Source organism: Manis javanica, chromosome 14 (assembly GCF_040802235.1).
Source record: "Manis javanica isolate MJ-LG chromosome 14, MJ_LKY, whole genome shotgun sequence".
Lineage (NCBI taxonomy): Eukaryota > Metazoa > Chordata > Mammalia > Pholidota > Manidae > Manis > Manis javanica.
This window is the reverse complement of record NC_133169.1, coordinates 63743931-63757874: the sequence shown is the minus strand read 5'-3', so window position 1 is coordinate 63757874 and position 13944 is coordinate 63743931. Positions and strand designations below refer to the sequence as shown.

Sequence of the window (13944 nt, the reverse complement as noted above, 5' to 3'; positions counted from 1 at the left end):
TTATACAATCCAAAGTTGTTGAAATGATGTATACACATGGGTGTAGTAAATACAAAGTTTGTGGAGAGGTAGAAGAACTGCCTGTCTATGGAGAAGTTAATCTCCCAGGAAGAAGTGTCCCTCCTCTTTTATTCTCTTTATGAATTGCTTTTGAGATAGAAGCAAATGTTTTATTTGCCACTGTTCCAGGTTTTAGATTTAGATAATACAAAAGAACCACTGTAATCTGCCAGTGCATCTAAGGAAAGATTTGTTAAACAGTATAGTGCAGGAAGAACACAGACATTTAATGCAATATTAAGGAGATTCAGAACACCCAGGCTGTTTACAGGGGCCATTCTTAGTCACAGAGGACATGTTTCCTCCGGATTGCAAGCCAGAACACCTGGGAACCCACATTGCCTTTCAAGTATGAGACTTTTCTGACTATCTACTCAAGTACCCAAAAGCAGAATGCATGATCAATAAACAAAAATCAAGACAGCCTAACAGAAACCGGGTACAAATATGAATGTGCACATTTTTTCTACCAATGCTTGAAAGCTGTAACTGTCAGACCTGAGGACAACTTCATTCTTTTCCATTAGAATACTTTATTCCAATTTGCTGCAGAATCACCACCAGGGTTCCACATAACCCTGGAGATAAGCACAGATTTGCAACTGAGCAGCTAAATTAAACTTGGACTTACACAAATCTTAAGAATAAAATGCCTTTATTCTTGGAGAAAAATGATATTCCCTCACCCAGAGCTTCTTAGTGATCAGCTTCTCCAAAGCAGCTCTCATGGCTTTGTTTCTTAGGCTGTATATGATGGGATTAAGGGAAGGCGGCAACAAAATATAGAAAGATGATAGAACATGATCAGTGACCGATGTAGACCCTAAGATAGGTTTCAGATAAGCAATAAAAGCAGTTGAGAGAAAAAGTACAACCACTACCAGGTGTGGGAGGCAAGTGGAATAGGCTTTTGACCGTCCTTCTGTGGATGGAATCTTTCTGACAGTGGAGAAGATGTATGTGTATGAGATTATGATGCAGATAAAGCAACATAAGTCCAAGACTGCATTAATAAGAATGAGCACGATTTCTGCAGTTACATTCTCTGAGCAAGTAATAGCTAACAACTGGGGAATGTCACAAAAGAATTGCTGGATTTCATTGGGCCCACAGTAAGTTAGGGAGAAGGTTCCTGCTGTATGTATAATGGATATCAAGCCACTGCTGAGCCAGGACAGAGTCACCATATGCACACACTGGCCCCTGTTCATTATGAGCTCATAGTGCAGAGGATGGCAGATGGCAGTATAGCGGTCAATGGACATCGCTGTGAGCAGGAACAGCTCTGCCACTGCCGCAAAAGGCACCAGGAAGACCTGCATGACACAGCCAGAGAATGAGATGGAATTGATGTGGGTCAAGGAGTTGGCAACAGTTTTGGGCACAGTGGAAGACATGAGGCAAACATCAGAAAGGGACAGATTCTTTAAGAAGAAGTACATGGGTGTGCACAGGCAGGGATCCAAGGATGCTATGGTGACAATGAGGCCATTCCCCACTAGGGCCAACAGGTAGATGACTACAAAGATCCCAGATTGTAAAAACTGAAGCCTCGATGGTCCAGAAAAACCCAAGAGAAGAAATTCTGCCACCACTGAGATATTCTTCATTCTTGATGAAACGTTCTGCATTTAAAAAAAGAAAAGGTATGGTTAAAGTGGTCAAAATCCTACACCTACTTAAGTTTACTTCAGTACAGCTAAAGAAAAACTGTGTTCCTATTTAATGTTTGTCACTTGAATGTGTGTGTGTTCATGTGTATTTGTGTTTGTCTGAAAGAGAAAGTGAGAAACAGTTTTAAGAGTATATTTTCTCCAACAACATAATCCAATTAATTAGTCATTGTACATGTACCTTTCTTTTCAAAGTTTCTGTTTCTCTAGGTGTCTAAGTGTTATAATGCAATGGAAGCATATGTACAAATTGTTTACCATATTCACTGCACCATGCTATCTATCCCTCATGGAGAAAAGTCTTAATTTACATGTGAAAGGAAGTGAAGGGATAGATATGAAAAATGCAAACATTGCATGCCATGTCCTTTATCCTGTGCTTTACAATTTTTGACTTTTAGTCAATGGATTATTTGACTAAAATTAATTGTTCTCATTTTCATCTTAAATATGAACTTCACAAAACAATGGGCATTCTCTAAGGTCATTTTATACATTTTTGATATCTATATGCCTAGAAAGATGATAGAAAGATTGGCTCCCTCCAAAAGACCTCTGATTTTTTAAATAACAGGAGTAAACAATAGCAATCATTTCAAGCAGGTATTTGTCATTTTCTTCAGTGCACAAGTTTTATTAAAATACTCCTTCACTTAACTCTCATAATACTATTAATGTATCTTTTTATTTACTAGTTTTGGTCCAGGCTTATTTTTATTTTATTATTCCATTAATGCTATGTGTTCTCTCCCTCTACTCTTCTCTCTGCACATACATAAATAAACACACATACACACAAGTTTTAGGCACTGTATGTGTGTGTGTGTCCTGTTTTATACTTTGAGTAATATACATAAATAATAAATACATAAATAAATAATGATTGCAATTGGATATTTGAAACACAATATATCTGCTCTCATCCTTTACTAGAAGAAAACCACTTAAAACCAACAATTTCAAAATTATATTCACTACAGATTATCAGATTTAATAGCAGAGAAGAGATTTATAACTGAATTATACAAGAATCTACGTCACACATAATCAAATGCTTGGAATTTTAAAATTATTTTTCTTATCTAACCCATAATTTAAGGCACCTTCCCATTTCATATGAATCAAAATTAAGCAATGTTTATTAAGACACTAGCTTATGATCCAAGTTATATTCTATATATTTTAGTGGTATTTATTTCCAAATTAGCTATATTTTAATTATTTCACATCATTATTTTACTTCATTCTTCATTACTTTCTGTTTATAACTGAAATAAAATGTACCTAATATCTTAACCAATTTTTATTGATTCCAGTGAACTCAGCATCCTTTTATGCTTTAAATAGTCCTGTAAATAACTGTTTCAAAGTCTAATATGCATTTGGTATATGAGCTGCAACATAAGTAAGTATATACATACAGTTTTCCTGTGGCCTGTTAGCAAACCCATAGTTTAGAAATCTTAAAATTAACATGTAATAACCCAAGAAACTTTTACTTTTGAAGAATTTAAGAATTTCCTAGCAGGTCTATGCTTTTCTGGCTGAAATCATTATCAACAACCAGATTAAAAGAAAATAAACTCACTAAAGTGTCTGTTCTGTAGAAGATTCAAGACATCAGCAAGCTTTGAGTATTGTTGCTGGTGAAAGTATTACCGATGATTAATCCAGAAGGACATCACTAATTCGGACTTTCAAGAATTGAGAAACTCCTTTCCTGAAAGTCACTTTGATTCTTGATGTCTCAACTTTAGCACAGTTTTTATAAAGAGCAGTCAGAACGAGTATGACGATGATATCAGTTTTCCATCTCCCAAAGGCTTGAACTCTGGAATATTCCAAAGAGAAATGATGCCACTTTCATTGGAATTGACTTACGTGATCTGTCCCTCACTGTTATGGGACAAATCTTGGCACTATGCAACCTGTGAAAATAAAGTAGCACAATGGCCTTTCCTTAATTAATGAGTCACTTCCTATGTTGGCATGCAGTCAAGAATCTCCATAATTGGTAAGAAGGCACTGAAGAAATATATCTACCCAGACACCCAATGAGCTCTTATGGAGAAGAGCCATTTACCTGGCACTTTTCCAGGTGCTGGTCATCTTACTCCCAGTACAATTACACTTTTATTAACTTAGTATATTGAAATCACAAAGTCATATTTCCACTTGTAGTGTTGGAGTGTCCATTCATATTGCAGAGATCTGGGCTGACAAATACGTGATTTCAATGGTTGGTATCAGTAGCAGTCGGGGACTGCAAAAATGAGAAACCGAGTCTGAATGACGTTTTAAGCAGAGGGCTTAGACTTCTTCTGGAGACTAAGCACCAAGTCAGCGCTCCCCTGCACTTTTATTGTTACAGCAAGCGAAAAGACAGGCATCGATTAATGATTATAAGATGAGTTTTTTCATCAAGCTAAACAATTGCAAGCTAATTATTTATTAAAGTTTCTCTTATGTCTCATCAAGTCATCCGGCCACGTGAGCCTCACGGTGTGATCCTCATCTGGGTTTGCCTCGGAAAGGATCCCAAGAACTGTTTGCAGTCCTTGTCACACCGCTCATGACTCGCACCAGATTCCAAGACACACCACCTATTGTTCTTCTCTCTTAGATTAGTTTCGGATACAAATCATATTGTTCTTTCTCTTAGATTAGTTTCGGCTATAGATTAAGTTTAAGCAGAAACCAAATTACAGCAAGGTTAACTGCTAGGGTGTCTACAGGTATCAATCAATATCACAAACTCAAAAACATCCAGTCCATACAGGCAGTGAGGCATATGAAAGATAATTTAACCAACAATTAATTTACTTATACTTAGCATTGACTACATAATAAATTAGCTCACATTTAGAGAATGTTCAGTAATTGATAGGCCGTCATGTACACAAATTCCTTGAGACTGAGTGCAATGCAAATGCACATTACTATGATGTGTTAAATTCCAGAGTCAGTTTTAAAACTCTTGTGAGATTTTTGGAAAAAAGCTTAGCAAATACAAACTGTTTAACAATATTCAGAAAATAATATAAGGTTAGTTTTAGAAGTTCTTGAAATTTGAACTCAAAAGAAAGTTCTTTGAGAAAACAAGTTTCTTTTTCTTCAAGAAAATAAAGTTATTCAAGTTCAAGAAAGAATCTGCTTACTCAAAGAGAAGATCTTTGTAAATCCAGACACAAGAAATTTAACAACCCAAAAGCAAATGAAGAAAGCAGCCTTCTGCATTTATGGAGCTTCATCAGAGGAGTTAATAAATGCTTTATGGGTGTCCAAGAAGGAAAACATACAGAAAAAAAGGTAGAAAAACTTACTTAAAAAATATAATGACTGAAAACTTCCAAACTCTGGGGAGATAGACATCTGTGTACATGATGGGTAAATGCCCCCTACAAGTTCAAATTGAAGAGTTCATGGAGGCACTTTGTAATCGACAGTCAAAAATTAAAGAATAATAATTTTTAAAACAGCTAGGAAAAAGAGGCTTCTCACATACAAAGGAATTCCCACTAGGTTAAATGGACATATTCATTTTATTGTGTTTCACTTTACTGAAATTCATAGATAATTGCGTTTGTTCCAAAGTGAAGGCAAACCTGTATTGAGCAAATCTTTGGCAATAACATTCATTTGTAATAATACTCATTTTTGCATTTGTCCACTTATTTCCATTTCCTGGAACTTAATAACTTTGTAAAGCATATAATTACTTTCTAGTGTCTTCTCATTTCACAACAAAAAAACTCAGTTTAACATTGCTTTAGGGGAGGTTTTGAAGTAATGAGTCTCTCAGTGTTGATTTTCTGGGGCTGTTTTAATTTTTCTTTCATGTTTGAAAGATAGTTATCAGATATAGCTCTCAGTTGGCGGCTTTTTTTTTTCATTGGGGCACCTTAAATATGTAATTTGGCCTCCTACTGCTCTTTAGGTTTTCTGCTAACAGATTCCTTCATAGTCTTTTCTGTGTGGGCTCCCTTCAAATGTCAATCTACTCTTGCTGCTTGCAAGACTGTTTCTTTTGTCTTTCAACAGTTCGATTATAAAGCATCTCAGTGGGTGCCTATGTGAAGTTCATTGACATTGCTGGATTTGCAGATTTAAGTATTTCCTCGATTCTGGGAAGATTTCAGTTATTATTTCTTCAAATAATCTTTGTGGCCTTTTCTTTCTCTCTTTTATTTCTGGGATTCCTATACCGCACGCATTTTTTCCGCTGGGTGTTCTCCAAAATTTTCCTTAGGCTCTGTTCACTTTTCTCGTTCTTGTGTCTTTTTTCCTCAGCCTCAAAAGTTCAAATGTCTTATCTGCAAATGCGTTCAATTATTTTTCCTGCCTATTAATGAATGTATGCTGTTGGAAAACTTTACTGATTTGTTTCAACACCGTTAATATTTAATATTAGAGAAACTTCTGTTTAGCTCTTTTGTACAATTACTGAAAGGAAAGGAGCGACACACAACAGCAATTCACCAGAGAGTTCCGCTTTATTAGGGAAAGGTGCTGGGTTATATAGGAAGGGGCATAGGGTGATTGTGGTGTTACTTCTACGGGGCTGGTGGCTGTTGGCTAGGTGCTGGGATTGGGAGGGGGGCGAGAGGTGATTGGGCTTCAGGTGGCGCCGGCGGGAACCGAGGACCCCGAAAAGAGGCCGGAAGTTTGCCATCTTACTGGTGGGGACCCTTCATTCCCCCCTTTCTCCTCTATGGGTTTGTGGACGTTGCTTTCTCTCTGAATGCTTCCTGCTGAACAGGGGCAGAGAAGGGAGTGAGGGTTTGGGGATTGGGAGGAAAGGGTTGATAGAACTCCCCACAGTAACGATGAGTAGATGTGGACTTCTTCAGGTTGGAAATCAATGAAGGTTCCCTGTAACCATAGGTTGAGGACCTGTTGATTCCAATGGTGACAAGAGGATATGGGTGTCAGGAGCCAGGCATCTGCGGCCATTGTTTCCAGGAACAGTTTCCAGCAGAGAGAGGGGTCCATCTCAGCATGTGGTGAGGAGGTCACGTGAGGGTGAGGGGTCTTCTGTGGCCTGAAGCTGGTAGTTCCTAAGTAAAAGCTGGTTGAAAGCTTGATTAGAGATTTTTCCGACTTGGGATTTGATGAACTTTATTATACAGGGTAAGAAGAGACAGACGAGAAGAATGACTATTATGGGGCCTGCAATGGGCCAGAGCCAGGTGAGGAGGGGGTTTGTTAGTATTGAAGAGAATGGGTTGGAATTGGAAGCAGAGTGGAGGCTGGAGGCAAGGTCAGTGAGTTTGGTGATGTCAGTATCTACAATGCTGGATTCGTTGATGTAATAGCAGCACTCTTCCTGGAGGAAGACGCAGGTGCCTCCCGTCTCGGCTATAAGCAGATCTAGGGCCCGCCGGTTTTGAAGGGTGACTTTAGCTAGCGAAGTGACCTGTCTTTGGAGAGAGGCTAGGGAATCAGCAGTGGATGTCAGGGCTCCCTCAAGTTTGGCGTTGAGATCTCTAACTGCCCATAGAGAGTGACCCAAGGCTCCTCCCGAAAACCCCACCCCAATGGCTGAGGTGATTAAAGAGATACCGACCATGATGGGAAGGAAAGCAGCCCTTTTTGTGCACGAGTGCAAGGGAGGTTGGAGCTCAAGGAATTCTGCCATGCTGTAAAGTGTAAGCTGTGGGATTAGGGTGACGAGAATGCAGGGTGTATCGGAGTTGAGAGGTAGTGAGTTGAAAAGGCTGCCATTACACCAAAAGAAATGTCCCGGTTGTGTAAAAGTCTTAGAGCCGGAGGTAGGGGTGTAGATAGAGAGGCAGTGAAGTGCACTGGAGGGGGATGGAGTTGGGCCTACACAGTGGTGGATGGTGAGATTATCTGGGTATTCTGGTTCCCATAGGAGTATGTCTGCCAGGGGACGGAGGGGTTGTCCTTCTGCATGGAAGGAGTAGTTGGAAATATTGAGGGGCACGGCGGCCAGCAGTGGGCGCTGTAGTGATGCGCACAAGAAACAATTGGCGGTGTTGAGGGTGTGGTTGAGAAAGATGGTGGTGTCTTGAATGAGCTGTAACCAAAAGTAGGAGGAATAAGAAGATGAAGAGGTGCCATCAAGAGTTTGGATAATGACTTTCTCGGAATGTCTGATATCTGATGCAACTTGAGAGATCTGGGAGCGAGAGGGAACATACTCTCAAGAGATATGAAGGGTACCGTGGGGGGTTGAGGACCCCTTGTAGTAAACTGAGGCTGTTACTCCAGCAGCCCATCGAGAGTCCCAGGGATCTGGGATTGATAAGGAGAATGAGCCGTTGGGATATTTCATGAAACGGTTGGAGGAGTAATACTGTGGGTACTGGAAGTCACCCATGTAGTGAATGGTGCAAGACCAGTAGGGGCATCCCCCGTAGGTGTCTTGCCATCGCCTGCAATAGGCTTGTCTTTGGTCATAGAGGAAGCAGAGGTAGGGAGAATAAAGGTAGCTGTAAATGAATACTTCGGTGGAGGGAGGAAAGTGGAGGTACAAAGGCTCAGAGCAGCCTTTCAGAGGGCAGTCTGATGTGGCAATGAAGGCAGTAACTTTTGTTTGATGCTGTGTGTAAGTCTGCTTGACTTTGAATCGCCATACAAAGGAGGGTGGGGTGGCAGGGAAGACAATAGGAATGAGGGAAAAAAGCGAGAGAGCAGTAAAGGAGGAAAAAGTCAGGTATGGATGGCAAAGGGGGTGCACGGGAGATGCGGAGCTTCAAGGGATCAGAGGGATGAGGCGTGGTAGAGTAGACAGCGTCTTGGGCTGTATCCGAAGGACTCTGGATTGTGACTGAAGGGTCTTGGGTGTCCAGAGAAGGTGGGTCTTGGGTATTTGGTTTCAACCTGGAGATATGAATCCAAGGGGTGACAGAGTTATCAGGCAGTGAGAGCTTGGCGGCCGAGGGGGTGCAGAGAATAACTGGGTGTGGACCTTCCCATTTTGGGGTGAGAGAGGGCTGATCCTCTGGTGGCTTATAAAACACTAGTTGGCCGGGCTGTAAGACAGGAGGATTTTGGGAGGCAGATGGATCAGGAAGGAGCCAATCCTGATATTTCCACAATTCAGTGCGGAGGAGAGAGAGTAGTGGAAGGGCTATATTGGGATGAATTGGTCCTTTGTGGGAAGGGAGCCCCAGGGGTAGAATCGGGTGGCCGTACATGATCTCAAAGGGCGACAAGAAGGAAGGTTTCTTTGGGAGGGCTCGAATGTGGAGTAGAGCTAAGGGAAGTAAGCGAACCCAGTCAAGGTGTAGTTCTAGAGATAGTTTGGTCAGGATGTCTTTTAGAGTCCTATTGGCTCTTTCTACTTTTCCTGAAGCTTGTGGTCGATAAGGACAATGTAAATACCAGGGGAGCGAGAGCGACTTGGAGAGGTTCTGGATAATTTGGGCAGTGAACTCAGGGCCATTATCTGATTGGAGGGAAGTGGGCATCCCGAACCTAGGAAAGATCTGGGTGAGGAGGATAGAGGCAACTATGGATGCTCATTTGTTAGTGGTGGGGAAAGCTTCGACCCATCCTGAAAATGTATCTACTAGCACGAGTAGGTATCTGGTACGTCGTACAGGGGGCATGTTAGTGAAGTCTATTTGCCAATCTGCAGTGGGGACATTACCCCTTGCTTGATGAGCCGGGAAGGGTCGGGCTTTGAGGGGGGTATTAGGGTTAGTGCGTTGGCAGATGGTGCACTTGCAGGTGATTTGGTTAAGTAGCGTTTTGTCTTCAGGAGAGAGAGGAAGAAAAGATTGTAAAAAGTGGATCAAGGATTGGGGGCTGGGATGGAACAGGTCATGTAAGAGGCGGAAGAGAGACTCTTTGTCCTGAGAGCAGAGGGCGTCTTGTGATAAGGCTAAAACTGCAAGGGCAGACGGATTGTTGTCTGGTGCGTTTCTGATAGGGCAGCTGACCGGGATACTCTGTCGGCCTTGTTGTTACCTCTTGCAATGGGGGAGTCATCTTTTTGATGTGATTTGCAGTGGACTATGCCTAGTCGGTGTGGGAGTTGTGAAGCCTCTAGAAGTTTAGTACTTAAGGCTGAATTAGTTATGGAATTCCCTTTTGTGGTGAGGAGGCCTCGTTCTTTCCATACTGCCGTGTGGGACAAGAGAATGTGGAATACGTACTTGGAGTCAGTGTACAATGTGAGAGACGTGTCCCGGGCCAGAGTGCAAGCTCTGGTGGCTGCAATGAGTTCAGCCTGCTGATTGGTTGTACCAGGGGGTAGGGCTCGTGCTTCAATGACATCTTCGAGGGAGACTACTGCATATCCTGAGTAGTGGATGCCCTCATGTTTAAAGGAGGACCCATCAGTAAACCAGATGAAGTTGGAGTGTGAGAGGGCTCCTTTCGGAGATCGTGGAGTGGCACGGAAGGAAGTTGTGAAGGGCTTCCAGGCAATCATGCGAGGGAGTATGAGGAGAGTAGGGCAGAGGAAGAAGAGTGGCTGGATTCAGGGGCGGGCAGGGGAGGAAAGAAATGTTTGGATTTTGGAGGAAAGAGGACAGTAAGGTCAGGAGTCTGGAGGGAGGGAGAGTCTGTAAACTTTTGTAGGTTAAGAGATCTTTTAGGTGATGTGGGGACAGAATGGCAAGGGGCGCTCCGAATGTTAGTTTATGAGCTTCTTTCTGCAAGAGCTTTCCAGTGGCTAATGCCCATAGGCAGGGGGCCCATCCCCGAACTGTGGGGTCTAATTGCTTGGAGAGATAAGCTACTGGGGCAAAGGATGGGCCATAATATTGGCCTAGGACTCCTAGAGCTTGACTGGACCTCTCATGAATGTATAATGAGATGGGTTTTGACAAATCAGGGAGATGGAGAGCTGGAGCTTCTACCAGGGCTTGACGGAGCTTAATGAAGGAGTGTAGGGTGAGGATGATAATGGTTCTTCAGGGGGGCCCTTGCTGAGGTCGTATAGGGGTCTTGCCAACAGGGAGAAGTTAGGGATCCACGCTCTAAAATACCCAGCCAAGCCTAGAAAGGAAAGGATTTCTGTCTTGGTTTTGGGAACGGGCAGGTCAGAGAGGAGTCGTTTTCTGTCTAAGGTAATGGACTTTCTTTGTTGATACAGAAGGAATCCAAGGTAAGTGACAGAAGGGGAAGAGATTTGAGCTTTGACGGGGGATACTCGGTAACCTCTAGAAGCTAGAAGGTTAAGTAGAGATGCAGTGTCAAGTTGAGACTGTTCCCACGAGGGACTGCAGAGCAGAAGATCATCTACATATTGTAATAAAGTGGACTCGGGGTGATCATGGTGAAACTGTTTGAGGTCTTGAGCTAGGACTTGTCCAAAAATATGGGGACTATCTCGGAAGCCTTGCGGTAAAACTGTCCAAGTAAGTTGTACAGAATGTCTGGTGTATGGGCCCGTCCAGGTGAGGCAAAAAAATCTTGGGAGGTGGGGTCTAGAGGGATAGAAAAAAATGCGTCCTTGAGATCTAGGACTGAGAAGTGGGATGCGGAAGCAGGGATCTGCGATAAAAGGGTGTATGGATTTGGAACTAAGGGATGGATAGGGACAACGGCTATGTTGATGAGGCGAAGGTCTTGGACAAGGCGGAAAGATCCATTGTTTTTTTTAACAGCTAATATGGGGGTATTAAATGGGGAGTGAGTGGGTCTGAGGTAGTTTTTGTTTAAGAGATCTTGAATGATGGGTTGGAGGCCTATGAGGGCTGAAGTGGTTAGGGGGTATTGGGCCTGACAGATATACTGAGAGGGGTCATGTAATTTGATAGAGGCAGGGGGACATAGGGCCATGGAGGGGCTTGTAATGTCCCAAACTTTGGGATTTACAGGGTGTATAAGGGCAGAACCGGAGCTTTCATTGGGTAGAGGGGGGTTGTCAGCTATGAGGGCCATCAGAAAGAGAGTACTGGGGGCTGTGGGATTGGATATAGTTATGGAAACGTGGAGGAGAGAAAGGATGTCCCGTCCTAGTAAAGGGATGGGACACTGGGGCATAACTAGGAAGGAGTGGGAGAAAGGTATGGGACTGTCTAGGATTGTGCATAAAAGGGGGGGGTTTAATGGGAAAATCTGTTTACCTCCTACCCCGACTATAGGAGTAATGGCTGGCGTGGTAGGGCCCCGGTATTCTCGCAAGACTGAGAAGGTGGCTCCTGTATCTAGGAGGAAGGATATGGGGCGACCGTCTACTGTTAAAGTAACCCTGGGCTCGTGTTTGGTGATAGAAATGGTCGGGCGAGAAGCCCCCGGGCCCCATCAATCTTCTTCTGCCAGCCCCACTACGGTGGGCTTAGGATGGGGGTTGTTCGTCCAGCCTCCCCTTCGGGTGGTTGGGCAATCAGACCCCCAGTGGCCTTTTTGTGGCATCTGGGGCATGGGGTGGTAGGAGATCTGGGGGAGGGGCACGCCCTTGACCGATGTCCCTCTTTTACGCACTTGAAACAAGCTCCTGGGGGGGGCTTGTCTGTAGAGGGGCGCACAGGTTGTGGTTTTATCAGCTGGGCCAACATCTGGAAATCGGCCTGATCAGCTTTTTGTTTACGGCATTCTTTCTCCTCCTCCCGGTTATGGAAGACTTTAAAGGCCACTGTTAGGATCTCAGTCTGTGGGGTAGCGGGGCCCTGTTCTAACTTTTTGAGTTTAGCTTTAATGTCGGGGTAGCTTTGAGCTAGGAAGTATGTCATAAGACCTGTCTTCCTTCAGGTGTTTCTGGGTCCAGGCTGGTATACTGTAATAGGGCTTGAGTGAGTCTATCTAAGAACTCGGAGGGGGTTTCGTCTCTCTTTTGAATTATGTCTTGGAGCTTTTGAAAATTGACTACTTTACGAGCTGCCTTTTTTAGACCTGCTATTAAGCAGGAGGCAAAAATATCTTGAGAGTGGAGACCCACGGCGGTGTTATAATCCCAGTGTGGGTCTTGTTCGGGGACAGCAGTGGGACCAGGGGGACAGGTGGGGTCAGTCCTGTGGGTTTCGGTAGCATGCGTTTGGGCGAAGTCCCAAGCTCGTCGACGCTCCTCAGGGAGGAGAGTATTGGCCAGGAGCATGAAAATGTCATGATGCGTGAGGCTGTAAGACTGGAGGGTCCATTGAAACTCCCTGATGTAGGTCGTGGGATCAGTGGAAAAGGAACCTAGGCATTTCTCTAGTTGGGCTAAATCTCCTAAGGAGAAAGGGACGTAAAAGCGCACAATGCCTTTGGATCCTGCTACTTCCCGGAGCAGGGCGATAATTTTGGGAGGCCCTCGGGACCGAGTCTGAGGGGGACTGAAGGGTTCTGGCTCAGTCTGTGTGGGGGAAACAGGTGATGGGGGCAAAGCCGCGATAATTTTGGGAGGCCCTTGGGACCGAATCTGAGGGGGCAAAGACGGATGAGGCTCTTGGAACTTAGTTAGAGGTGGGCTGAAAGACTCAGGCTCGATTTGCAGGAGGGGGGAAGGTGAGGGGGACGGAGGAGGAGGTGGTGAGGTGCAGGAGGAGATGGTGGAGGAGGGGGAAGGGAGAGGATGGGAGGCCTCTGCGGGGGTGGAGGCGGCTACGGCGATAGAGGAAGGGGGAAGGGCTGTTGTAGGAGAAGAAGGGGAAGGGAGAGGATGGGAAGCTTCTTCCCCGGGGAAAGAGGCAGCGGTGGCGGCGGTAGAGGAAGGAGGAGGGGCTGTTGTAGGAGAAGAAGGGGAAGGGAGAGGACGGGAGGCTTCTGCCATGGGGAAAGAGGCGGCAGCAGCGGCGGAGGGTGGAGGGCTTGTAGGAGGGGGAGGGGCCGAAGGGGGAAGTCTGTATGGCGGAGGCTCATCGCCGGGTCAAAGTTAATTGAAGAGGGTCTGGGAGTGTGTGGAGGGGAGGGACGGCTTGCAGGCTAGGAGAACTTGGCGTAGGGAGCAGGTGGTGCAGAAGCTGGGATTTTGAGCTAGGAGGCGAAAAGCTTCGATATAGGGAATCTCCTTCCATTTTTTCAGGCGCTGGCAGTAGTTAAAGAGATTGTGAGTGATGTTAGGATCATGAGTTCCCCCTGCGGGCCATTGGTTGTTATTGTCTAGGGGGTATGTCGGCCAATCTTGGGAACAATATTTACGGAGAAGTTTTGGTTTTATATCAGGCGTCAGGGAGAGGGTAGCCAGATGCTAAAGCAGGCATTCAAGAGGTGAACTTTCAGGGAGGGATGAGGAGGCTCCCATGGCTAAAGGACAGAGAAGGAGACAAACAGGGGAAGACAAACGGAGATCCTCGGACTGGAGGCAGACCAC

The 13944-nt window shown here is 44.4% G+C and overlaps 1 protein-coding gene and 1 pseudogene across 1 annotated transcript; one reads left to right on the top strand and one right to left on the bottom strand.

Moving 5' to 3' along the window:
- Positions 1-13944, top strand: part of LOC140846037 (olfactory receptor 5F1-like) — a 62741-nt pseudogene that overhangs the window by 23458 nt on the left and 25339 nt on the right.
- LOC140846262 (olfactory receptor 14A16-like) lies at positions 699-1670 on the bottom strand. Its single transcript, XM_073222030.1, has one exon. It carries the CDS (start codon positions 1668-1670, stop codon positions 699-701), a length of 972 nt encoding a protein of 323 aa, XP_073078131.1.

Bases quoted from the DNA above. Each gene is read 5' to 3' on its own strand.
- LOC140846262 (XM_073222030.1), bottom strand. From the start codon at position 1,670: ATGAAGAATATCTCAGTGGTGGCAGAATTTCTTCTCTTGGGTTTTTCT.